General features: G+C 46.5%; 2 protein-coding genes across 5 annotated transcripts in view; one reads left to right on the top strand and one right to left on the bottom strand.

Moving 5' to 3' along the window:
- The window catches only part of RABGAP1 (RAB GTPase activating protein 1), a 92,445-nt gene that overhangs the window by 54,885 nt on the left and 10,087 nt on the right, over positions 1 to 27,473 (top strand). For all 3 annotated transcript variants that reach the window (XM_028715973.2, XM_028715974.2, XM_028715976.2), the window contains 4 exons: positions 16,572 to 16,685; positions 18,753 to 18,827; positions 23,340 to 23,465; positions 24,969 to 25,112. In XM_028715973.2, coding sequence (XP_028571806.2) covers positions 16,572 to 16,685; positions 18,753 to 18,827; positions 23,340 to 23,465; positions 24,969 to 25,112 — 459 coding nt within the window. The remainder of the gene's footprint in view (positions 1 to 16,571; positions 16,686 to 18,752; positions 18,828 to 23,339; positions 23,466 to 24,968; positions 25,113 to 27,473) is intronic.
- Positions 10,723 to 27,473, bottom strand: part of STRBP (spermatid perinuclear RNA binding protein) — a 155,617-nt gene continuing 138,866 nt past the window's right edge. Inside the window, exons 17-18 of one of the 2 annotated variants that reach the window (XM_077922688.1) lie at positions 13,142 to 13,262; positions 10,723 to 11,196 (exon numbers count right to left, since the gene is read on the bottom strand). In XM_077922688.1, the coding sequence (XP_077778814.1) occupies positions 13,180 to 13,262 (83 nt within the window). In that variant the 3' untranslated portion in view covers positions 10,723 to 11,196; positions 13,142 to 13,179. Of the gene's footprint in view, positions 11,197 to 13,141; positions 13,263 to 23,973; positions 25,767 to 27,473 lie in introns of those variants that run through there. The other variant, XM_028715982.2, reaches the window with a different exon arrangement.

Genomic DNA, 27,473 nt, shown 5'->3' with positions numbered 1-27,473 from the left:
AAGTACTTGGGGCAACCTCATGACTGGTCCATTGGGCAAGGCTGGATCTAGACACATCGGAGAAGCGTTTCAGTTAAACTCATTGTAAACTTTGTATGACAAATTGGGTTGGCAAAAACCAAACTTCACAGCGCCATCTGGTGTCACAGTGTTATAATGCATATACAACACATATAACGTGCTTCTTTTTTTTTTGCTAATGTAGCTGAGTCCCCAAAGGTTGACCTGCTTTTGTGGGATCTTCAACGTGTTACTCTTGTTTTGTCCACTGCTGCTGCTGCTCCTACACATACTCTTCTTTTAGTTTGACCACACACACATCCCTTGGAAAGTCTACTTTGCTTTTCTGCATTTGCTGTTTGATAGATTACACATCTCCAGCGTCACTTCTCTTACTCTGTTTATTTATTTCCTGAAATAATAATTATAATTATTATCAACATTTATTTATATAGCATCATCAATGCATATGGCTCCATACACAATTATAGTGATAACTTCTGCTTTGAAGGGTGTACAGTCTAAAATCTTATATGCTGCTTGACTGAGCGGGGATGAGGGGAACAACCCTCAAAGTACACTTGGTAGTGTTTTATATCAGCCTCCCCCAACCTGGTGTCTTCCTGATGTTTTAAACTCCCATCAGCTCCAACCAGTTTTTGTTCAGGTTACTCTGTTTTCAAAGCAACAGAATCCCTCCAACCTCTTCTGAATTACTTGAAAACTGTGAGCATGTTCCTTTCCCCTTCCATCAGCTTTCGTCAGTGCCAAGGGCCTCCCTGTAGAACATGAGGTCTGTTTTTTATTACCCTGTTCTGAAACCCTTTTTTTTCCAGGGCTGCTTGAACTCTACCATAAAATAACTTTAAAATCCTCTGCTCCAGGTGACCCAGATTCTGCACCGAGGAAAGCCAGATATTTTTGCTTGTGCAGAGTTGCTTGTTTTTATTTTGTGTAACTGATTCTGCAGTATTTGCTGTTTTGAATAACTCTGGGGCAGGAAGAAGGAGCCATGTAGGGTGTACAGTACTCAGGCCCCCTCGTCTTACTTAGCCCTACCCCCAAAACTATTGCCCAAACACTCTCGTCTGCCTTAGCAGCTAGGAAGGAGGGCAGTTCTTTCTCTCTGACCCAGTTTGCATGTAGTATTAAACATAAGCATGGTTCATTGCATACAAGCACACATGAGAGATCCCAGAGAGAATATGACAGCCCTCAAGCTGTTGCTTGACTGAAGAAATCTTACAGTTTGTGTGCATAGTTGCACACCCTTGAAATAACTGAGGACATGGCTACTTTCAGGGCTGCCTCCTCCCATCCTATCCTGCCTTTCTGCTTTGTTCAACTAGGATGGTCCTTTTTTGATGTGTGATTGGCAGGACTGTGTGAAAAGGCTTTTTCTCTTGCAGTGATTAAGCTGTGGAAATCCTTGCCCTGAGATGGGCATCCACCTGGCTTCCTCTCTGATGGCGTCCGTCCTGATGCCTTTGGCCTGGCCATTTGCTGAAAGGTCTTACGCCTTCTCTCCTCTCCTCTCTGCTTTACTTCCAAGTGCCTTTTGAAAATAGTTTTATAACTTAGTGGGGTTTAAAACTTTTTGTTGTTGTTGTTACTCACCTTGGGTGCTCCAGCTTGAAAGGCAAAGGTGAGATATAAATGGATTTTAATGAATAAATCATGAGGAGGAAAAACCTAGTTCTGAAGAGCATCCCTTAGTTTTTGATGGTGCTCACCTGTATTGTCAGAGGCATTTTCAAAGAAGAACCCCATAGAAGTGGGGTTATTATTCTACAATGGCGCTTGCCATCTTGCCGTTTTCACAAGCTGACAGTATTTTAAAATAATTTAAAACATTTAAAAGAGATTCTTCTGACTAGTTCGAATTGGGGGCGGGGCACCTTTTTAGTTGGCAAAATGGTTTCTTTAATCAACAAAATATGACAGAACTTGAGTAGGGTTGTCTTGTGGTACATGCAGGATAAATTACATGCAGAATGAATGTAGATGGAAAAGGTAAACAGCATTTCCGTGCGCTCTGGTTTCGGTCCCCTTGCACCAGAAGCCGTTTAGTCCTGCTGGCCACATGACCCAGAAAGTTGTCTGTGGACAAACGCCTGCTCCCTCGGCCTGAAAGCGAGATGAACACCGCAACCCCATAGTCGCCTTTGACTGGACTTAACCGTCCAGGGGTTCTTTACCTTTTTACCTTTACCTAGATGGAAAATCCATGGTGTCACAAAGAGTCGGACACGACGAAACGACTAAACAACAAGATGGAAAATGAAAATCCTTCACTTGCCCTCACTTGCTATGTCTTTTTAAGTGGAAGAGGTCAGTTTGCTTGGGGGAGGCCCCTCCCTTCATGACTGTTGAACTCTTCTGGAGGGAGGTGTTTTTGCAGAATCGACCAATTGGCAGGAAGTGGTCTGGGGACCTTTTTTGGGGGGGGAGGCCCCACCTCTCTCCGGAAGAGCCCAATAGACATACTTACTGCCCCAGAGGGTGGGGCCTCTCCCAGCCTATCTGGCCAACTCCCCCTTGAGAGAAGGGGAGCCTTCCTGTTCTGGCTTGGATTGCTTTTGCCTCCTCTGGGCTGGGTCTGGTGAATGACACAACCTTAATATGGCATTGGCCTTTTGTGCCATATCTAATTTAATTGCTTTGTTTTGGACATGTGGCTTTTGCAGACATATAAATGTGTTCTCAGATTGCTCTGCAGCCTGGGGGCTCACATTCCGCAGTGGGAGGCTTTTTAATATGCCAGTTATTAACTGTTCCTTGGCAGGCCTTCGTGAAGGAACATGCAGTGGCTGTGAAGGGTTCAGATGCAGTGAACTAGGACTCCCTAGAATAATTTTGATTCTGTCTGCTGACACTGAAGGAGTAAGCCAGACGTGAGTTCAGATTCCCCACTTCGCCATAGAGCTCAGTGCAGACGCTGGGTCTCTCTATATGACTCCAACCAGGGCTGGGGAACCTGCTACCTTCTATTGTTGCTGGACTCTGGTTCCCATCAGCCCCATCCAGCCCCATTCTCAGGGATGATGGATGCTGTAGCCCAGCAGCGCTTGCAGCTTCCCCACCCTCCACCCAAGTCAAACGGACTGTGGGTGGGGAGTGTTCATACCACACCACTAGCGCTCATGGCACTATATGTAGGCACTATATGTAGGCAAGATTCCTGCTGTAATGAAAGAACTTGAGTCTATAGGAAATTTCCTCATGCTGAGTCATCCGGCCATTGGTTCATTTTGTCTTCACTGGCTGGCAACAGCTCTCCTGGGTTTCAGACTAGAGTCTTTTCCCAATCTGAAGATGCCAGGGGTTTCACCTGGGACCTCTTCTGCATGCAGGCCATGTGCTCTGCCATTGAACAACGGCCCCTTCTCTTGCTACTCTACAAGCATACTCCCATAAGCTCTTCGAAAGAAATATGTGATGCAAATAGAACAAATGCTTAAAAGTTAAGGCTGCAGCAGTGAGTTTAACCAGTGGTTCCAGATTTTCTGATCTAGGTCAGCTCCCATATTTTCTTTTTGTGGACCACTTATAATTCACAGTGGGTCTCAGCAAACCTCCCTCACACCAACACCTTTGTGAAAACCAGTTTTAGTATGTTATGAAAATCACAAGCCTTAGGCTAGGCCATTGACAAAAGAGTTGTTTTAGCTTGTCAATTCCTAGAGCAAAAATAGGACAAAGCACCATTGCCATATTACTAAAATCTCAGGTCTTACACCAGGGCCTCCTTGGTCCATTTAGCAAATTGTTTTCATCTGTGTTGTCAGGGGCACAGAATCAATTATTGACTCTTCTGCAGCTGTTCCTTGGGCTGCCTTGAATGGAGGTTGTGAACCGCAGTATGAGAACCCCTGACCTAGATTAACTTAAAATCCATTTTTAAAAAGAGATCTCTTTGTTAATCTGGCAGCAGATAAACATACAAAGGAAGTATTTTTTTAAGCTGCAAAGGCCACCACCAGAGGTTCTCCACACGCCCAATTTTCCCTTTCATTCTAAGGTGTTACTGCTTCCTGGAACCTGTGGCCTTCCAGAAATTGCTATAGATCCAGTCTCCCACTATCTCCACCCATTGAACATGCCAGCTACAGCCGATGGCAGGTGGGATTCTAGCAACACCTGGGAGTGTTCCCCACCCCTGCTCTGCGTCATGTGCAGGCATCACACTTTTGGTGGCCAGGAGCTGCTTTGTAAAGGAGAACTGTGGAGGCTTGTAAGATTCTGCAGCGAGTGGTGGGGTTGTGTTGCTGCAAAACTGGTTGGCTCAGGAATGGAGGCATCCTCAGGTTTGGTGCTTGAGAGATCTGCTGGAGATCAGTGGGTTGTTTCTGAGGGAGCATCCTTATACCAGGGGACCTCTTCCATAAGGTGAGCCTGGGAGAGGCATGGATTCTTTGTTCTTCTTGGATCACATCGGGGATTCTGCAGATCTGAGTGCTGAACGCCACAGCTTTGAGCCTCCATGTTGATGCCTTGTGCTATAAGCAGAGTCAGTCCCCTCAAAACGTCGGGGGAGAATCAGAAATGCAGCCTAGTTAAATAAAACGAGGGTTTAGTCATGTAAAGGAATGACAAATGCGAGCAGATAATGTATTTCTCTTTGTTCTCAGTTTTGTACGTGTCATAAGTAATGACAGCTTGACAGAAACCAGCATTTTCATTTTGAGCTTATTTATTTTAGGGAAAATGGAAAGCCGAGGAGGGGTAGTGGAGAGGAGAATCAGGAGGTCCGGAATAAATCCTGGAACTAAGGAAGGCCAAAATTTCCAAAAGGAAGAGCTGCCTCAGTGTGTTGGCAGGAGCATTAAGGCAGTAAAAACAAACTTCTTTCAGTATATTTATAGTGCCAGTAGTTTTTCTGTGCTTAATCTTTTAGTGTTTGACAATAATTGTATGCCTTTTATCTTTCACTGTCCCTCGGTGCCCAGTTACTAAAAAGCAGGTGAGGGCTTCAACATTTCTGAACAATTTTTGTTATTTTGTTGTTGTTTTTGTCAGGAAACGAATCTGACATGCAAGGAAGCTTGTTTTACAATGCGACCTGTACTGATTGGCTGGAAAGCAACAGGTACCTTGCCTACAAAAAGGGCTGTGTGCTCTATCTAGCATAAAGGTAAAGGTAAAGGGACCCCTGACCATTAGGTCCAGTTGTGACCGACTCTGGGGTTGCGCGCTCATCTCGCTCTATAGGCCAAGGGAGCCGGCGTTTGTCCGCAGACAGCTTTCGGGTCATGTGGCCAGCATGACTAAGCCGCTTCTGGCGAACCAGAGCACACACAGAAACGCCGTTTACCTTCCTGCCAGAGCGGTCCCTATTTATCTACTTGCACTTTGATGTGCTTTCGAACTGCTAGGTTGGCAGGAGCAGGGACCGAGCAATGGGAGCTCACCCCATCACGGGGATTCGAACCGCCGACCTTCTGATCGGCAAGTCCTAGGCTCTGTGGTTTAACCCACAGCGCTACCCGCATCCCCTCTATCTAGCATTGGCATAGGCAAACTCAGCCCTCCAGATGTTTTGGGACTACAACTCCCATCAATCCCCTGACCACTGGTACTTTTAGCTAGGGATGATGGGAGTTGTAGTCCCAAAAAATCTGGAGGGCCGAGTTGCCTATGCCTGATCTAGCAGGCTGCTTTGTGGGATTGGCAGTTAAGAACCTAAGAAGAGATTGCTGCTTCAGGCCAAAGGGGCCCCATCTAAATCCAACATCCTGTTCTGACAGTGGCCAACCACTATTAGGAAACCCACCTGAGCGCAAGAGCAATATTCTCCCCTCCTGTGGTTTTCAGAAACTGGTACTAAGGAGCACCTGTGCCCCTAACTCTGGAGGCGGAACACAGGCATCATGACTAGCAGCCATTGGTAGCCCCCTCCTCCATGAATGTGTCTAACCGCCTGCACGGCACTTCTGCACCCTTTTTAAAAGCTTCAAGAAGGAAAACTGTGCTCTCCACGAATACATGCTCCTTCTCACCAGGTGCAGTGTGGGATAGGTTTTGCTCAGAACGAAGTACAGTGGGTGCTCGGGTTGCGAATGTGATCCATGCGGGAGGCACGTTCGCAACCCGCAGCGTTCGCAACCCGCAGCAGCGCGTCTGCGCACGTGCGGGTTGCAATTCGGCGCTTCTGCGCATGCACAAAGTGCAATTTAGTGTTACTGCACATGCGCGAAAACCCGGAAGTAACCCGTACGAGTACTTCCTGGTTCAGCACGGTGCGCAACCCGAAAACATGCAACCTGAAGCGTCTGTAACCTGAGGTATGACTGTAGTGAGTTTGTTGAATCTAAGTAGGCCAGAGAAAATTATGCCTTAACTCAGGGGTCAGCAAACCTTTTCAGCAGGAGGCCGGTCCACTGTCCCTCAGACGTTGTGGGGGGCCGGACTATATTTTGAAAAATATATATGAATGAATTCCTATGCCCCACAAATAATGCAGAGATGCATTTTAAATAAAAGCACACATTCTACTCATGTAAAAACACCAGGAAGGCCCCACAAATAACCCAGAGATGCATTTTAAATAAAAGGACACATTCTACTCATGTAAAAACACGCTGATTCCTGGACCATCCGTGGGCCGGATTTAGAAGGTGATTGGGCTGGATCTGGCCCCTTGGCCTTAGTTTGCCTACCCATGCGCTAACTCTTGGTGGTTCTTAAGGTGCCACAAGATTCTTGTTTATTTTAGCTGCAACAGGCTAGCATGGCTACCTCCCTGGCAACTGCTCATCTCAAAGTGGGAGTGACTTGTTTTGCGGGAACATTGTACGTGTTCTCTCTAACCACAAACAAGCCATGTTTTCCTCCAGTGACTCAAGAGGGTATACGCTGTCAAGTTGCATAACGGCTGAATTATTTTATATGCTAATAGTGACATGCTTGTTCAATCCGCCTCTCAACATATGCTGATGCATTTTTGCATCATTCAGGTGTACTTTATTTTAGATGACAGATTTCTAACATTTAGAAAATAATATTCTCAACCAGCTCTAGCAAAACTTCTGCTGTCGCTTCAGGTTTGGAATTAGGAATAAGTTAGTGCATGTGAGCTAGATTTCGGGGCCACATAATGCAAACATTTGTGACAGGGAAGGGCCCTCGCTCGGTGGGTAGAGAACTTGCTCTGCATTCAGAAGACCCCAGATTCCATCCCCAGCATCTCCAGGTAGGGCTAGGAATGTCACCTGCTTGAAACTCTGCCTGTCAGTGTATCCAATACTGAGGTAAGTGGACCAAGGGTGTGATTCCGTGTAAAGCTGTGTACTTAGGTGTATATGAGCTGCCTTGGCAGCAGGGAAACTTTGAAGTCAAATTGCATGCAGATGGGTGCAAGTCCCAATAGGAAATATTTGGACAGTCTGGGGATTCTTGGCTTCTCACTCAGAGGTGATGCTGCTGTAGAGATGACCTCTGAAAAAGGTAGCTGAAACAATATATTTTGAGACCAAGTGTAAAAGAGCCATTAATAAACAGCCAGGAGTAATATGAAGACTTTGAATATTGACAGGACTAGGGCAGAATGGAGGCAATGTAGCCAAAGCAACAAATTAATATTGTAAGTACACACATGCATACAACACATGTAAAGGTAAAGGCACCCCTGACCATTAGGTCTTTCTATATTTCACATATGTAAGTTGCTTTTTAGCAAGTACCCATGAAGGCATGCAAACCATAAAAGAACACCCACGTTTCTCACTGAGAAAAGAGATAGGTAAAGGGACCCCTGACCATTAGGTCCAGTCGTGGCCGGCTCTGGGGTTGCGGCGCTCATCTCGCTTTATTGGCCGAAGGAGCCGGCGTACAGCTTCCGGGTCATGTGGCCAGCATGACTAAGCCGCTTCTGGCGAACCAGAACAGAGCACGGAAACGCCATTTACCTTCCTGCCAGAGCGGTACCTATTTATCTACTTGCACCTTGATGTGCTTTCAAACTGTTAAGTGGGCAGGAGCAGGGATTGAGCAACGGGAGCTCACCCCGTCGCGGGGTTTGAACCGCCGACTTTCTGATCGGCAAGTCCTAGGTTCTGTGGTTTAACCCACAGCGCCACCCACGTCCCTGACAACACATGTACACGTATGTTATGCCATCTATATACACAGAAGCACAGGCTTTTCAGGTCTTTGTCCCAAAGTCCTTACAATCTACGAGGAGATAACAAGTGAAACATCAAAGGAAGTGAAGGGAAAGGGAGGCAGGGGTGAACAGACAGAATATGTGATTCATTCGTTCCTGGGAGCCTGTGGTGCAGTGGGTCAGTGGATCTGGCTGTTAACCAGGAGGCTGGTGCTTCGAGCTCACCCAGGGACTGCTGGGGGCAGGATTTCTGCATTGCAGGAGGTTGGACTAGATGGGTCCCTCTGGGGCTCTTCCGATTCTTTGATTCAGATGCACATGCATAGACTTTGTTACAGGAGAGGCAAATGCCCTTTGATGAGAGTTAACACTTGAAACCATTTTCAAACATTAAAATATAGTGAAGCATGCCTGATGGTGGCATCTAGTTGTTTTTCTTTGTTTTTAAAAATGCAGTTGTTTGCTGTAGCTTTTGTTTTGCTAGAGCCGAGTTTTCCAAACTCTTCATGTTGGTGACACACTTTTTAGACACACATCTTTTTGTGACACAGTAGTTCAGTTTTACTAGCAAACCTGTGGGCTGCCTGTTCATTTTCCAGCCCCGAGGAGTGTTTGCGTGACACACCTGCACACTGCAGGTGACACACCAACGTCGCGACACACAGTTTGGAAAGCCCTTTGCTAGAGTGTAATGAGATCTTGTGCTGGAAGAGAGAAGATGGCACCTTCATCACGGTCTGTTCTGTGTTGTAAAGCACTTAAAAGCTATTGCCCTCTTGTGAGCCTAATATGATCACATGGAGTGAGAGCCATATTTGCTGGACTCCTCCTGGAGAGGGTAATATGATGCTGTTGTTTAGCACTGAATTGTACCAAGCACTTTATGTGCCTCTTGTTTTTCCTTTTTACAACCACCCAAATGAGGTGGGCTAGCCCGGTGATGTCCATCATACTTGTGCGTCTACTAAGAAATCCACCAACCAGAGCCTGGTGCAAAATGCATTTACCTGGAATCAAATAATAGCAAGCCAGAGATTTGTTTCCAATATCAGAGCAGAATTGAGCTCACAGTGCTTTCTCACAAAAGCCCAGTCCTGACTGGCTTCATGTCAGATGCCTGGTCATTTTGCTGCTATTGTTTGACATGCAAGAGCCATGAATTCTTGTTGATCTCTTGCAAGTCATCAGGATCTACAGTGCTAATAGATTCGGACCTACATTCTGCCCACCCTTGGACAAGGCTTAGCGAGGGTGACTTGGCTTTGATCCTCCTGTGCTGAACCCAAGTTTTCTATTTGCACACACCTGATGAGTTGAGTGACAGTTTCGCCAAAATTTTGTTTACCTGTCCTCTTGGCATCTTGCCCATGCAGCACTTTTAAAGGCATTTTGAAAGCATTCCCATATTAATGGCAAGACATCCAGGGCACAGCCTGTTATGATCCATTGTTTGTTTTGGAGGCATACCACTGCTTCAAAGAAGTGTGGCTAGATGTATTTGTGGAGTCTGAGCAAGTGATGGCTTCGGGAAAAGGGTTCTCAGCATACAGTATATTCATCCTAGAAGCATGCCGTTCTAGGAAATGGTTGCAATCAATTTTTGTGTCAGCTTTCATTTTTGCATACAGAGACTCTCCTCAGTGTCCCTTTCCCTGTACGTAGCCTTGATTTGAAAATGCTGGTTCTCATTTAAAATAAACACACCCTCGTATTTTCCCCCTTTTGTGGGGTGCTGACTTTGTGCCTGTTTGCATTGCGGGATAAGCTATTTGGGTGTGTGGGTGTGTATTCATTCTTTTCCCTCACCCCCACCCATTTTCTTTCTCGTATGTTCAGAGAGAAGTTTTTGCCTACCACGTTTTTGCCTCAGGCACGAAAACAGCGTCTGGGCATTTCTGTCAAAGCTGCACTAGATCCGCATGTGATTGTAGCATACAGCTTTTTAAATTTATTTATATATATATATATATATTTACCAAGTGCCTATTTATGATTTTCCTGTGGGAAACTTGATCCCTAAAAGGAAATGAGTGCAGCTGGGGATCACTTGGGGGATTCACTCTTATTTTTAGAATCAGATTTATTGCCATATTTGGCCTGAAACAATGTCACACTGGAAGCTTATTGTAGTGCGGCCGGTCAGTCATTCTCACCTGATCTCAATTGGACCCGGGTTCAAGGTAATCAGTGGAACCTGGACAAAAGGATGAGTAATAACAAATGTTTGTTGACTCAGGAATCCTGAATTTCCCATAAACAATTTCTGGTGATGAGGGAGATTGAGCTTTGCAGGATGAAAACCTTTTTTAAAAAAATAATAATTCCCAGGTGTAGTTCTCAGTGCAGATGCTCACTCCAAGACAGAATGAAGAGATAGACATTTGATTGATTTAGTTTCTCCTCCCCTCCCCTCCCCTTCCCTCCCCAAGGCGATAACAAGCAATTCAGAAGGAGAAATATACAGTGATACCCCAACAGATCCCGCAACCAAAGCACTCCCCATTTAGTCCTTGACATGGAAGCCAGCAGATTTTTTTTTGTTTGCCATTAATTTGTTTTTATTAGAGATTTTCTTGGGTTACAAAAGTACATACCTTGTCTCTATTTTCAGATCATAAAGTCCTTTTTACATATCAGTTATGTTTGATGTGAGACTTCAATGTTGTATACAGCACAAATTTTTGAAGCCTTCCAACACCAGCAGAGGAGAGGAGGTTCTCTTGAGCATGCTCCTTTTGTGGTAGTGCTTTTGAGCCACTCTCATTTTCACTAGGGTTGTGTGCAGGATGAGTTCCCAGGAAGCATTTCCCCCACCACAAACCCAGTCTGCCTTTAAGACTCTCCATGGGATTTAGTTTTAAGGTCGGAGTAGCCATAATAAAGCCCCCCCCCCTCCATTGGCACGTGGATGGTCAACCCAGTCATTAAGCGTTGGAATGACTAAGTATCAGGGCTGGGGCACCTGTGGTGGCCCCTCCAGGTGTTGCTGGACTCCATCTCCCATCATCCTCATCCTCCTTCATCCTTGACCATTGGCCGTGCTGGCTGCTCCAACTGGGACAACATAACCTGAAGGGCCACAGGTTCCTCTGCTGTTGGGCAAAAAACAGAATTGGATTACTCAGTGGATCTGACCAAGGTCTCTCTAATCCTCTCTAATGGCAAAGAATAGATGGATGTAGCCCTTCTCTGTTGTTTATTCCTCTGCTCGTGCATATGGTAGCCAGTGATATGCTACCACTTTAACATGGAGGTTCCATTTAGCCATCACTGCTTAGATATTAGCAAGCCCACCTGCATTCTCCATGGATTTATTTTAAATAAATTTGTCAGATGTCAAGGAAATAAACAACTATCTGACTTTTAGAAGGCATCTGAAGGCAGCCCTGTTTAGGGAAGTTTTTAATGTTTGGTGTTTTATTGTATTTTTAATATTTTGTTGGAAGCTGCCCAGTGTGGCTGGGGAAACCCAGCCAGATGGGTGGGGTATAAATAATTTATTATTATTATTATTATTATTATTATTATTATTATTATTATTATCTCTTTCCAAAATTAAAAAGCAGTTTAAGACAGGGGTAGGCAATGTGGTGCCCTCCAAAGGATGCGGCTCAGTTATCATCTGGAAAGTGACACGTTGGCTGCATATGATCTAAGCCAATACCCATGACCACCACACTGTGTTGCAGTGACTTCTGTAAGTTGGCTTTGGATGAATGCACATTCTCCTGTGTCAAGCCAGTCTTGCGCTGATCTCTGGGTGGCTGCTGTTCCAAGAAGGAATGGGGATCCTTACAAATCTGCCCTCCTCAAAGGTTTAAGGGGCCCAAGTATTCTCCTGTGTAGTGAAGAACCCAGTTCTGCTCTGTGCTGCTTCCCACCCATTAAAGGTAAAGGTAAAGGTACCCCTGCCCGTACGGGCCAGTCTTGTCAGACTCTGGGGTTGTGCGCCCATCTCACTCTATAGGCCGGGGGCCAGCGCTGTCCGCAGACACTTCCGGGTCACGTGGCCAGCGTGACAAAGCTGCATCTGGTGAGCCAGCGCAGCACACGGAAACGCCGTTTACCTTCCCGCTGGTAAGCGGTCCCTATTTATCTACTTGCACCCGGGGGTGCTTTCGAACTGCTAGGTTGGCAGGCGCTGGGACCGAGCAGCGGGAGTACACCCCGCCGTGGGGATTCGAACCGCCGACCTTTCGATCGGCAAGCCCTAGACGCTGAGGCTTTTACCCACAGCGCCACCCGCGTCCCAATTAATCCCACGAAATTTCCTTGCCCTCCCTCCTCCCCATAAGACATATTTAAGGCTTCATTAACCATTCATTCATTTATTTGATTTATACACTGCCCCTCCTCTGAGTGCAGGGTGGCACCCCACTCCACACGTTATTAATCCTCACAACAACCCTGTGAGGTGGGTTAGACTGAGAGTGCATGACTAGCCCAGGGTCACACCTTCATGGCCATGTGTGGGGATTTGAACTCTGGTTGCCCAGATCACAGTCTGTCGCTCTAGCCACCGCGCCACACAGGCTCTCAACAGTTTAGGCCCCCAGTTTCTGTCACGAAGCCCACAGAGTGATTGCAAGCTAGTCAGGCTCTCTCAGTTTTGCCTTCCATACAGGTGGCCTGTTCTGAGGGTGGGTCATATCTCCATTAAGGTGATGGGGGTACTGTCAGCGTGCCCTCAGCCAGCATTGGGGGGCCTGTCTACTTGCCTTCTTACAAGCATCCCAGGGGGGGTACAGCCAGCTGTGTGGGACATCAGAGGAGAGGGTGGGCCTAAAACTGGAATTAGTTAGCCATTGGTTTTGGCTCCAGCTACTTACTTTTGCCCTCCCTTCTCTGCATTCTTGTTATCCCACTCTCTGCTCTTAAAGTCCCAAGGCTACAATGATTGAAACACAATATTAAAAAGTCCTTTAAGAGATCCTAAAACCACAGAAATAAGGTGGGGCCTAAAAAATACACCAGGCTGAATGGGCACCAGCACCAATGGGATCTGGGGACCAGGGGGTGGGATGCAATCTAGCCTACCTGCAATTTTGAGCCCCTTGGAAGAAATACATCATCATTTACTTTGCCATAGCCCAGGAGTCGGCAAACTTTTTCAGCAGGGAGCTGGTCCACAGTCTCTCCGACCTTGTGGGGGGCTGGACTATATTTTGAAAAAATATATATGAATGAATTCCTATGCCCCACAAATAACCCAGAGATGCATTTTAAATAAAATGGCACATTCTACTCATGTAAAAACACCAGGCAGGCCCCAGAAATAACCTAGAGATGCATTTTAAATAAAAGCACACATTCTACTCATGTAAAAACACCAGGCAGGCCCCACAAATAACCCAGAGATTCATTTTAAATAAAAGGACACATTCTGCTCATGTAAAAACACCAGGCTGGCCCCAGAAATAACCTAGAGATGCATTTTAAATAAAAGGACACATTCTACTCATGTAAAAACACGCTGATTGCCGGACCGTCCGCGGGCCGGATCTGGCCCCTGGGCCTTAGTTTGCCTACCCATGCCATAGCCAAAGAACCGGATCTGGCCCCTGGGCCTTAGTTTGCCTACCCATGCCATAGCCAAAGAACAGGAACTGTTGGAGAAAACATGTGTTGAGAATGATTTTTGTTTGAAGATTTTCCTCTTTTATTTGAATGCACGTGCAGTCAGTTTCAGATAATTTGGCATTATAACATGCATCTTACTTAGGCCCTTCCTCTTCTTTTAGCCTCTAGCCCCCCCCCCCCCAAATATATGGTACCTTTCTGAGCCTGGCTGTGCCTGGAAAACTGCTGAGATGGCTCCGGTGCCAGCCGCCCTCCATTCTCACAGCGGAGAATGCTCTGCTCTCCCACCTATGCCATTCCTGCCCTCTTCCTGCCATTTATCGCCCTCTGTTTTCAATCCTAGGGTGTGCGCGCACACTTCCAAGCGCTTCCCTTTGCCTTGCCCCCACTCCCACACCACAAGCCTGAGAAATGACCCAGACATCCATTCTTCACAGAAAGGTATAAAAATAGGAGCTGGAGAAGGGGCTCACACAATAGCTGTGACTGCATTCTGTTTGTACCACCAAAACACACATTTCAAAATGTTATCATTTCCGTACATTTCCCACCCCCCTTCCTTTCACTCCCTAAACAGAATGTTCCAGTAAAAGGGTAGTGGTTCCAAAATCCTTCGGCCAAGTCTTGGTGCCACTACACATTTAGGAGAGAGAAGCATGCCGCTCTTGCGTATAACACCCACGGCCCAATGTTGTGTAGTGGTTGCAGTGGCAGACTAGGACCTGGGAGACCAGGGTTCAAGCTCCACACTCAGCCATGAAGCTCACTGGGTGACCTTGGGGCTGGTCACTGCCTCTTTCAGCCTAATCTATCTCACAGGGTTGGGGGGGGGGATAAATGGAGAGGGGGAGAATTGTGTACGCCACTTTGTGCTCCATGGAGGAAAAAATGGGAGATAAATGCAATAAATCAATGAATCGCAGCAACCCAGTCATCTCAAACTCATCCCCCCTGAACAGGTTGGTGTCTCACTTAATAGTATCGCGCCTTTTTTCTAGAGGGGTTTTCTGTGCCCCCCCCCCGCCAGTACCATTCAAAAGCTACCACAATTCGCTTCTGCTTACAGTAACACATTGGGGATAGGAGATTGTTGACAATAACTGTGGTTGTCCTTTTGCAAGCTTTGCTTACCTGGTTCTGTGCTTCAAGCAAACTCCACCTTAAAGATTCAGATACACAGTAATTGCATTGTTAGGGTGTTAATTGAGAGCAGGGTATCGGAAAGTCCACAAATATTGTTTGGTTTTTAATTTGGCAAGGCTAGGGAGGCACAACGCTTGTGGAGGGCGGTGGGTTTCCACCATGTTCAAATTTCCCATCAAGCAGGACACTTGTAAGCACACTTAAATAAATAAGTTCAGGACCAGATTGGCAGATCTGCACAGATTTTTTTGCAGAATTCATTTTTCTTCTTATAGTGGGGTTTTTTTTGGGGGGGGAGGGGGGAGTTCTGAAGAGCAGTGCAAGTGCAAACATCCCTGATTCAGCTGCCTGCATTTCCAGCTAAAGGGGTCAGGTAATAAGTGATGGGGAAATTCTCTTGCTGCCTGGAGAGCTATTGCCAGTCAGAGTAAACAGCACTAGTCTAGAGGGGCAAACAGTTTAGCCAGGTATAGGCTTCCTATGCTGGCACGACCCATCAGCAGAAATCCTGCTCGCCTCCCTACTGGTCTGATATTTTACCAAACGTTGCCTATGTTGTTTCTGCAACTTTGGAAGACTAGAAGCTTCATTTGAACAAAAAGTTAGTAGGGAGTTTTTCTGTTCAGAATTCTGCAATGCATTGTGGCTCTTGTAGCTACGGCCAGTGCAGTTTTGAGTTCAATGAAATGGCCACGACTCTGCCTGCAAGTGCCAGCTGAGCCCATTGGAGAAGGAGGACAGGCGGCTTGTGCAAAGTAGTCACCACCCATCACCTGTCAGGCTCAGAACCTGGAGAATAATGTTGTGCTTTGGGCTTCGAGAGTCTGCAGTGAAACTAGAGCCTCTGTGTGAATCCGTGCAGAGCTGATGATGGAAGCTGCTCACCGTGCAAACATAACAGGTTGTTGGATGGTATAAAATGTACAAGGTGTGTGAACGACTCTTGAGATCAACAGATGAAGGGCGGTATACAAATCTAATAAACAGTGATGATAATTACCGGTGGGATGCTCTCTGGGGAGTTGGAGGGAGGTGAGAGAATAGCTCAGTGGTAGAGCATCTCCATTACAATTCCTGACTGAGGGAGATCCCTGCATGGAACTCTGCAGGGCTATTGCTGCCAGTCAGTACTGAGCCAGATGGATTTATGATCTGACTCAGTGTATGGCACCCTCCTATGTTCCTACAACTTCCTGGGTGAAAGAGCTAAGAAACTTGGTTAACCTTCCATAAACTATGCACAGGAAGTGGGAGTCTGTTTTCTTTTATCAGCTTAAATGTGGCACTCTGACTCTGCAAGGGAAGGTGATTCTTTGCTCCCCTTCTCCTGGTTCCATTGAGCAGTCTGCATAAATCTTGATACTAAGCAGGACCAGGAAACCTCAGTAGCTGGTGTCTGAGTAGCCTGTGTCTAGAGCTGGAATAGTACCCAGAAAGGGGGGAATCTGGCACCTTGAGCTTTTATTTTCTCCCCCTTGACTCCTACTAATGCTTAAGGTCACCCTTTGCCTCCTGTAGATTCCTCCTCTGCACTGGATTTTCATGTAGAAATGAAGAATCTTAATGAGAGTGTGAATTGACAGCGCCTTTCTCTTACATGTGCCCTCTCACTTTAAAATTGGAAAATGCTATCTCTGATTCACACTGATGCCCCCGTCCCTAGCGTCTTATTGTAGCTGCAACCACACCCATAATTCTGGGGCTTAACAGTCTCCCCCCAATTTCTCTCTCCTTGGCTTTGCAGGAGTCTCCCCAGGACAGTGCCATCACACGCGACATCAACCGGACGTTCCCTGCCCATGACTACTTCAAGGACACTGGGGGCGATGGCCAGGACTCCCTGTACAAAATATGCAAGGTACCCTGACCAGGATGCTGTCTTGGCTCACTTGTGGACCAGGATGGTGGAGCTTCCTTGTGGGAATAAATGTGCTAGGCCAGGTTAGCCCTGGGTTCTTCGTCGTGAAAGCACCTCCAAGCGTGAGATGTGGTGTTGATAATAGAATTATGGGGTTGGGACCCCAGAGGTCCTCTAACCCAGCCTCCTGCATTACAAGTATCACAGCTAAATACCAGCAGGTGACCTTCCAATCTCTGGTTATAAACCTCCATCGAGGGAGAATCTGTCACCTTCTGAGGTAGCCTATTCCATGTCAAACACCTCTTAACATCAGAAAGTTTGGTTGGGATTTCATTTCTTGTCATTAGAATTCATTGTCTCCCACCCTCTGGAGCAGCAGAAAACAAGCTTATTCTGTCTTCCATGTGGCAGCCCTTCAGATATTTGAAGATGGCTGCCTTATCCTCTCTCAGTCTTCTCTTCTCCATGCTAAACACCCCCAGCAAAAAGGTTGTTGAAACATACTGCCTGTTGTGCCTGCTAATTTAGCCTTACTGGGATTGTAGTCCAGAATTATCCAGAGGGCACAAGTTTGTGCTCGTGGATGCCTGGGCAAATCAGCCTTTTGCCTCAAAGGGCATTCCCAGATCTTCTGGGCTCCTTGCATCAACTGGAGCGGCTGCTGTATTCCTTTTCGTGTGGCAGAGAGCAAAGGAAGTCTCAGCAAAAGGATCTTTGCTCCTCTCTAACACTCTGGAAAATTAATCAGCTCCTCATTTGCATTATAAGGCAAACCACAAACACATTCAAGCCACTCATTAAAATGCGGGAGGCAATTAGCAGGTTAAAATAAAAAATGTCCGCACTCTGGTTTGATCCCTTTACCTTGCTTGACCGGAGGATCCGGCTCTTTGAACCTGGCATTTAGAAAGCTGCCATTGCTGCCTGCTCCTCCTCCAGAGACTGTTTGGCCTGGGGAAGCAGCTTGGCTTCCTGGCCACCTCCTAAGCTCTCTGACAAAGCACACCATTAAAAAGGATGAGCTCTGCGTGGGACGCGGACCAAGGACTGGAGCAAGCAGCTTCCTATCCGCTCCCTGTCTATAATTGATATTCAAATCAAAGACGTAACGGCGCAGCTTGAAAGATTTGTTTTTGTGTTATTATCCCTGCATAAAATACTTTGGGTCTCAAACATGCTCTGGCTTATTTGGGGAGAGTTGGATGTGCACGTCAGATCCCCACGGTGTGCATTTATGCTTCAGCCTCACCCCCATCCTTGCAGCTCAGTGAACCAAGACCCTGGCCCAGGACTTGGCTTTTCACTCTCTCTCTCTGAAATGCCATCAAGGTGAAATTATGCCCCTCTTGCTAGGTGTCCTGGGCTCCCTGCCTGCAAAAGGCCAGGGAGCCTAAGGCTTTGGTGGGCAGAGCCTCTGGAGACGTTTTGCTTTTCTTGTGACTCTTGTGAAATCCTGGTCAGGATAAGCACACCCCCTTGCCCCAAATTGCCTCCTTAGCAGCCTTCACTGACTTGCTCCAAGTTCCCTTTGTCAGCCCTTTCTGTGCTGAGGGACAAAGCAAGCTATTCCACGTGCAGACAGATTGTGTGATTGGCACAAGGTTGGTTCTCTGGATGGCTGAGACGGAGGCAGCCCTTGTTTTCAGCCAGAAGGTGGTGACCTTCATAACCTGCTCCCTGCCACAGCAACACTCCTGCTGTGCAACAAGCAGCCTCCGTGCCATAATATACAGAGGCACACTGAAGCTGGGAAGCTGTTTTGAATGGAGCAGGGGTGGTTGTGGCCAAGCCAGTGGTAGTGGTGTAGTGGTTATAGTGTCAGACTAGGACCTGGGAGACCAGGGTTCAAATCCCCCCCACTCGGCCATGAAGCACCCTAGGTTCCCTTGGGCCAATCACTTCCTCTCAACCTAACCTCCCTCACAGGTTGTTGTGGGGATAAAGTGGGGAGGAGAACTATGAGCTCCTTGGAGGGAATGCAGGCTGTAAATGCAAGGAAGCAATCATTCAGGTGGGGCATCTTGTGTTGTTGAAGTCTTGACCGTTTCCTGATTCTTCTTCCAGGCCTATTCTGTCTACGATGAAGAGATTGGCTACTGCCAGGGCCAGTCATTCCTTGCTGCTGTGCTGCTTCTACACGTGAGTTCCTCTTTGCTACCTGAGAGAGGGCCCTGTGCAAGAACGCTCCAAAGGGTGGGGTGGGAGGTCCTCTGCGGCACTCAGGCACAATCCAGTCTCCCTTTGCTCTGCCTTCCCCACCTCCCTCCCTGCCCAAGACCTGTTTAATTCATCAGAATCTGTGAGCACTTTGAACCTGGCAGGAGGATGGGCAAATGTTCCTGAGTGTTTAGGAGACCCTGGTATGTGACCCATCCATGTATGTTCTGTGTCTTGTATTGGTTTCCTTGAATGTAATGTCACCCTTCATTCCCTTTCCCCCTTTTCGATGTCTAAATCACCTTTGATGCTGTTTGCTGAAACATACATTAAAGCCCACAAACCAAAGGTTGCAGCAGTTACCTACCCAACAACTAGCAATGAATCACTGCAGGTTTAGTGATTTTTATATCATCAAAACCAGGACAATTATCCTATAGTTTATATGTATATGTAATTAATTGTACGTATAATTTATATGTAAGAACAGATAGAAGAGCTCTGTTGGATCAGGTTGTTAACATACCCAAACTCCACCCAGGCTGCCTGTTGGTTTCTTGTTGTTCTTTGTGCTATTGAGCAGTAATGCAGGTGGATCCATTGTGAAGACCCCAAAACTTCCTCACGTCCAGAAACAGTTGCTCCATACATGGTTGCTGTCTCTTCTAGAGATGTTACAGAACTGAAATTTTTCATTCTTCATACATGCTAATAGTGAACTTGGGTGCAGAGCTAGGGCAGATTTGCAGCCCAAATTGAGATAGGGAGAATGCTTTCTGGTAGGGAGGAGCAGCCCAAGGTTTGTAGAAGTAGAAAAAGGAAAAACACACAGCGGGGGGGAAAGAAGCTTTTAACATAGTCCAATAAGGACTGAGCATGCTCGTTGGCTGCAGAATCCGGGTGGTAGGTGTCAGGCTCCAGGGAATCCGATCCCCCCACGGTAGGCTGCCAGGGATAGGTAACAAGGAGAGTTCTTACCAAGTCTTTTATTCAGTATTCACAGAGAGAGGCTTAGAAAAGCTGCCTCTTGTAGTAATGGTGTTGCTCCCAGTGAAACCCCACCCCCTCCATCTCTCCCATTATACGCCATCCCTACGTTGGCTGGTCTGTGCTTTCTGCCTCTGAGCTTTCTGTTCTCCTACTTTCAATGCCCACCGGGTTCGGGGTGTGTGTGTCTGGAATGCTTTCTAAATACACTGAGTCTGTCCGCTGCCTCTCCCCTGGTGCTGCTTCTTCTTCCTGTTCCTCTCCCAATATTTCCCAGCTTCTCCCTTCTGCAGCCTCTGAGCTGTGACCTCCCTCAACCCACTGTTGTAAATCTCTACTGTCTTCCTCTTCTCTGGAAGGTTCAGGCTGAGGAGGCAGTGTCCACTATTCCTCCTCCTCTTCTGCCCAGTCCCTGACAGTAGGATGGGCAGTCAGGAAATCTGTTGGCGTTTGAATGGAGTATCCTGGCAAAGGGCATGGCTGGCTGGTTGGCACCCTGAGCACAAGCACTCCACAGTGCAGCATTTTGGTACAGGTCCAAGTTTCATAAATCCTGTGCATTTACCAGGAAGATGGGTGGCATGTTCTTTCCCTGCTTTTGTCAGTCGGGGAGTCAAGTCAGGTTACCAGGCTGCTCAGTTCGAAGTCTACCTGGGACCAGCTTGGGCTCTGGGCCACAGGTTTCTTCTGGTGCCTGAGTGGACTGATTTCCACACCTCACCAGTGGCCTCTGACTAAATGAGCTTTGTAGAAAGGCTTGAAGGGAGGCTACAGTCTGTTGCAGGTGTCAAATAAAAGCTGGGGGGGGGGCGGGCTTTGTAGTTTAAGATGACCACCCACTCCCAAGGCTGAATGTCTTTTCTTTCCCTCTCTTAACACATCAGAGGTTATGTGGGCCTTTGAGGGGCGAACCGTTCTGTGTGGAGTCCACCACGGGGAAATCTTGGACAATCTATTCAAAAGGAGTTGTCTGGATGACCCCTTCGGGTACTGGTTGCACGTTTCCTCTTGCTCCTTGGAAACAGCCGACTCAGAGTACCACCAGGGATGCCCGCCCTGTCTCGCTTCATTTCCCTGGCTGTCCACCCCACTCCATCAGTCGCTGAGCATTTTTTGCAGCTACTTCTCTCCGACACCCTTAATTCCCTTTCTGCTGCTAAAAGTTATTTTTAAACCACATTCATGCTGTTGGTTCTCTTTCTCTGCTCTCTCCCGGCTTCCTCCAACTAGCTATCTCTGCTGTCAGTTACTGAATGACACTCTGCAGAGCTTCCAGCCCCATTTGTTGTTCTGATCCACAACAGGCTCCTTTTTCTTTTTTTTAAATATCCCACCCCCACCCCCCCAGCAACCCTTCAGCTTATTTGAATGATGGCTGTCCCATCTTCTCATACTAAATATAAAGAGACTTGGTGTTTCTCTGAAAACCAGACTTCCTGTCAGTTTGAGAGGAAAGTATCCCCCCCCCCCCAATGACACAAGAAAGTTGTAGGAAGATATTCTGAACACCAGTCATAAGGGTGGTTTTGTTGTAATTGAACAGCAGCTCCCAACATTCACAGTGAAAACTTGAGACCTCGCGGAATAATGAATTTAGCGGTTCTTCGCCTCGCCACGGGCAGTGCAGGCATTAGCTGTGCAATTCATAAGAAATGAAGATGAAATTGCGCTTAAATTGGATCTTAGAATTGCTTCTGAGGTTGCTTTTGGAAGATTGTGATGGGTTTTTAAGGGCTTAAATCCCAGCCTGGAGATGTAAGCCTTTGAATTGTGATACCTGCTTGTCTTTAAGAGAGGGCAGCCTGCAGAGCAACAGAAGCTGAAAATATCATTCAAAATGGGTGGCTTTCCTGGGCCCTTGGATAGAGGTCTTGGACTTCCGTGAGTGCACCTCTCAAATGTTCATGAGGTGTGCATGAGCCTTCCTGGTGCATTCTTCAAAAGCACCACAAACTCCCTCTTTGCATCAGTTTTATTTCCCCCTCAGTAGGGACGCGATTGGCACTGTGATCTAAACCACTGAGTCTTTGGGCTTGCTGATTGGAAAGTCGGCAGTTCAGATCCGCGAAACTGGGCTTTGTCCCAGTTTCTGTCAACCTAGCAGTTTGAGAGCATGCCATTGCAAGTAGATAAAATAGGTATCGCTGTGGCAGGAAGGTAAACGGCGTTTCCATGCGCTCTCGCTTCCATCAGTGTTCCATTATGCCAGAAGTGGTTTAGTCCTGCTGGCCACACGACCTGGAAAGCTGTTAGTGGACAAACACTGGCTCCCTTGGCCTATAAGCGAGATGAGCGCCGCAACCCCATAGTCGCTTTTGACTGGACTTAACTGTCCAGAGATCCTTTACCTTTTTTTAAAAAAACCTATTCCCCCTTCAACTTGTAAAAGGCTCGGTTGACCTGGCCCAGAACATGAACCTTCATTACTGTGGGAAAACAGGGTGAGTTTCTGAGCAAGGGAAGATGAGAGACTTTTCCAGAACGCCCTGGGTAAGGATACCCACTTAAGACTGGCATGGTGTAGATAAGGCTAACCAGTGGGTTCTAGCCATGATTGCTGTGCTCCACTTTCGCTGTTGGAGGCAGGGTGGCTCCGAATATCAGGTGCAGGGATCTTCCGTTCCTAAGAGTAGATATGACACCATCAGTTTACTCCTCATTTTCTGCTAAACTGCTGCTAAACCTTCCCTTGCTGTCATTTTCTCACACAACCTGTGGTGGTTTACGGTTCATTGGTGGCAGAAAGAATGAGCAATAATCTGCCTTTTCCTTGTGGGAGTAGAGTAGGGTCACATTCACACCATACATTTAAAGCACACCTTTACCACTTTTAAACAGTCATGGCTTCCTCAAAGTAATTACAGAAGCTGTGGTTTGCTAAAGGTGGTGAGAGTTGTTAGGAGACCCTGCATTCCAGAGCTACAATTCTCAGAGTTCCCTGGGAAGAGGGCTTGATTGTTAAACTATTCTGGGAGCATTAGCCCTGCGAGAAAAATGGGGGTCTTCTACTAGCTCTCGACATCCCTAACAAACTGTAGCTCCCAGAATGGATGATTAAATTGGTATAGTTAGGACTGCCATGCATCTGAAATTTCCCAGCAGTGTCTGGGTGGGATAGCTTAAATGTCCAGGAAAATCCAGACTTCCATGTCGGAAGTGTAGATTTTGGAAATTTTCCTTAAAAGTAGCTCAAAAACGTCCTTTTCTTTCTTTTCTTTCTTTTTTGTGATCTGGCAAAAAAAGTTTAGCAACTTCGAAGAATAAAAACTAAGCAACTTTTGTGTTTGGATTTTCACTTTTTGAAATATGGCAACCCCTAGGTATAGTGCTTTAAAAATAAGGTGTAAATTTGGCCCACGTTTGGCTGCCAATAAAGTAAGGTGGTTCTCTCAACATACTGGTAGGAAAGACTGAAGGAAGAAGTTAGATTATCATGCTTAGCTCCCCACCCCACACCCCACACCCTTTTAAAAAGTGACAGCTGGTTTTGTTCTTTGTCTTTGACAGATGCCTGAAGAACAGGCGTTTAGTGTTCTGGTCAAAATCATGTTTGACTACGGACTCAGGGAGCTTTTCAAACAGAATTTTGAAGATTTGCACTGCAAGTTTTATCAGTTGGAGCGACTCATGCAGGTAAGGGGTGCTGTCTGTCCCCGGAGACCGAGATTTGACAGGGGGCGGGGTTTCACCCGAGAGAGTGATGCTCTTTGCAAGGTGAAGTCCAGAGGTGATGCTAACAGTGGTGGCCTGGCTGAGGGGTGGCCACATGGCCTTTAATCATGAGACAAGCTGTGCCCCATTCTTCCCTTGGCCATTTTCTTCTTCCCACGACTATCGCAACGGCGTGTGTAGCACAGTGGCAGGGAGAGTGGGGTGGCTGCTGTGATCCTCATTATTGGACTCCAGCTCCCATCATCCCTGCCTACTGACCATGCTGGGAGTTGGAGTGCAGCACAGCTTCCCCCAGCCCTGGAATAGCAGGCCTTTATTCTCTCCCCTTCAATTTCTTTCTTTTTTCTTTTTAAATTGTTGTTCTTCTACCAAGTGTACTTGAAGCATCTTGTGAATTGTTCAAAAGAGCCACACACTATATATTTAGTGTAATATTGAATGAATGAATGAATGAATGAATGAATAACAATAGAGGAGAAGCAGTGGAATTTAATAATAATAATAATAATAATAATAATAATAATAATAATAATAATAATAAATAATTGATACGACAACCCAAGAATTCATTAAGTGAAAATGCTTAGTCAGATTTGTATTGTCCGTTAGGCAAAGACCATTGCAATACTAGTCACCAAAAACAGTAATAAGAATCCAAGAATAAATTAAAACATAGATTGTCAAAATTTAAGATTGCAAAGTTCCTCAGTTCATTTAGGTTTAGGTTTTGTAAAAAAGATCCCCTTGGCAGTTGTTTTTGCTAAAAAAAAGGGGGGGCTGTAATTTTATTTTTTACTAAAGTTACCCTATAGGTAACAGACTTGTTTACATTTTGCCAGCAGCCATCTGATTGACCCCTTAGAAAAAGAATTTTTTTGCTGCACTTCTGAAAGCTGCTGGAGATGCAGCTGGGGTGGGGAAGCACACGCGGGAGGCCATTCCACAGTTTTGGGGCCACACTGGAGTAGCCCCCCCCAACCACGTGTCCACCCACCACATCTCCAGTGATGAAGGAATTCGTGGCAGGGCCTCTGATTAGCACTTTACAGTTTGAGCAGGCTCACATGCCTGAATCCCCGTGTTTCTAGAATGCCAGACAAGTGAAAAGTTCCATGCCAGGTCATTTGCAGTAGCCTTCAGCAGCTGGCTGTCCTTGGGCATCTTGGCATTTCAGCAGGCCATTGGGGTCATTGGGGGGGGGACACTGGGTCTTGCCCCTCCCCTGCTGCCACCATTAATGCACCTGAATGGGTGTTTTTTGAAGCTAGTTGCTGCCCAGGGGCATTGATGTCCAGGAGACCTAAACGTTCTAAATTACGTTAATGGGAAACTTAAATGTTCTGTGGTGCATTATGAGTCTGTTGTGTGCTTCCATCTTAAACAGCATCTTGCAGATGAGAAGATGGTTGTGTTATTTATTTATTGCTATTTGGGGCAAACTTTTGTCTTTTTCTTCTCTTTTAGGAGTACATTCCTGACCTCTACAACCACTTTCTGGACATCAGCCTTGAAGCACACATGTATGCATCCCAATGGTTCCTCACACTGTTCACAGCGAAATTCCCCCTTTATATGGTCTTCCACATCATTGACCTGCTGCTGTGTGAGGTAAGGGCGATCGCCTTTGACAAATTCCAGTAATCCTGGCCCTTCACATGGGTATATTTAGTTATAAACTAAACACACGAGAGTTCCTCTTCCTTGTAAACAAGCAAAAATAAAAGGGCGGAGAGAAGGATGGTATATATAAACAGTTTCACAATCATGTTCATTTCCATAGATGTTTTTCCAGCCTTCTGTAGACATGGCATCATGTCTTCCAGCCAGTGCATTAGATGTTAATCTCCCATTTCTTAGAATCCACCTATTGTGTGCCTGTGTGTGATCTGGGCATTGAGTCACTGGCAAAGGAGGTCAGCTTTGTCCCCCTTAATCTCTGAATGGCTGTGTGCAAGAAGCTGGTGCTGGAGGAAGGAAATGATTCAGCAGCTTCAAGAAAGTTTTGGGCATAAATGACCGGGTTAAGTTATGGGCAGAATGTGGTGCCAAGAAGAGCTTGCTAAAAGCTTGCTTTTATTGTTGCTTATAGTTCTCAGGTGGCGCAATGGGTCAGTCATTCTTGCTGTTAACCGGAAGGCTGGTGTTTCGAGCCCACCCAGGGATGGCTGTGGGCAGCACTCCTGCCTTGCAGGGGGTTGGACTAGATGACCCTCAGAGGTCCCTTCCATCTCTATGATTCTATTACCATCATGGTTGTATCAGCTGCAGAAAAGAATATGCATGCTAATACAATATTTAAAGAAACGACATCAACCAAAATATATTGTTACATTAAAATATATAGTAAAAATAAAAGAGGTAAAAATAAATAAATACAAAAGGTTAAAAGGAACTAATGCATAAAAATCACCTCCGTTTCTAAATGCTGCAACACAACAAGGAGAGTGCTGAGGACTGCTATGCTGTTGACAAACATGCTTGATGGTAGAAAAGTCTTTTTAGTTTGAGGCTATTTTTCACCTTGCTCTTTAGTCATATAGAGGTCCCAAGGAAACTCACAATTCATATAAAAAAAAGAGCCCTCCCTGCCATCAGGCTTACAATATAAAAGGACACGACACACAAGGAAGATGCACTGTGAGGGAGGAGGAAATCAGCATGCTTAGGTTAGACGTCTTAGTTACTTGGGAGAAGAGACCCACAGGTCTTTTCCCTGTGGGACCCATGGCCAATTGCTTGGGTAAGGTCTTTCCATGCCACTTTCTAGTACGTGCTGTTCTTAAGTTTGAGTTCATTGTTGTCATAATGTGCTAGGAATATCCATAAAGCTGGGGAGAGATTGCAGCTCAGTTGCATCTCCAGTTACAGCGATGGGAGAGATCTTTGCTTGAGAGCCACTGCCAGCCTGGGCAGACGATGCCAGTCTATATGACACGGGAGAGGATGCCTTTGTGGACTGTTTGCCCCCTGCCTGCTGGCCTACAGAGAGAGCAAACCGCTATCCCTGGCTTTGTGCTACTACACCCAACCCAGGGACTGTTGCTCATTCCACCCTCAACAAACCACAGTCTGTAAGCCAAGAGAAAACCTTGCCTGCAGATTGTGGTTTCTTAGCAGTGAAACAACACCTAGCCCATGGTTTGGTCATAGCGCTGAAGCCAGAGATCATGGTTTGTTTCTTCCTGGTGCTATTGGGAAGGAGCAGAGTCAGCAAGAGAAACAAAGCAGTTCCATGGAAAACGCTTAACTGGGGTGTGTCACGGTGTGTGAACGAGGGACATAGTCTGACCTGGTCTTAAGGCAACTGGGTATTAATCACCATTCTGCATTTGGCAGAAACACTTTGGCTTTGGGGCTTCTGGTTGTTTTGGGATTCTGATGGTGTGGAACTCTGGCGAGGAATTGTTTCCCCTCCTTTTCTGATTTAAATATTTGAAAGTCATTGGCGATTCATGCTGCCCCATACCCAGTTCCATTTGGGGCACCTTCTTAGGGACCAGCCTGCCGCCATACCAGGAGAAGGGATTGTGCTTGACTCCAGCTCCTGTCAGGCCCAGCCTGCAAGGCCTTTGGCCGGGAATGAAGGGAGTTGCAGTGCAGCAGCATCTGGAGGGCATCGCAAGGGTGGGCCTTGATCTAGACTATTTGGCCATGTTCGGAGGGTTCCCCCTGGATTCCCTTCCCTGAACAAACACTGGATTCTGCAAGGGGCATCCGTGGGGGCTGAAGGCTCAGACCTGGAAGGAGAACTTAAAAGTGGAATTCAATGCAGTGCAGTGTTCTTGTTCGAGAGATTGAGAGGGTTCCTCCAAACCTTGCAGCAACATTGACGAAACATGTCTGAATCACATTTGTGAGGGAGCAGTGAACAGAGCACATTTTAGCCAGGCGGCAGCAGCAGTGGTGGCGGCGGGAATGGCTTCCTGGGAGGCAGTTTTAATAATTTGTGTACTCGCTTGCTAATTAGCA

The sequence above is a fragment of the Podarcis muralis genome, chromosome Z (genome assembly GCF_964188315.1).
Source record: "Podarcis muralis chromosome Z, rPodMur119.hap1.1, whole genome shotgun sequence".
Classification (NCBI taxonomy): Eukaryota; Metazoa; Chordata; class Lepidosauria; order Squamata; family Lacertidae; genus Podarcis; species Podarcis muralis.
The sequence above is the reverse complement of the archived record's forward strand: the minus strand, read 5'-3'. Positions and strand labels throughout refer to the sequence as shown.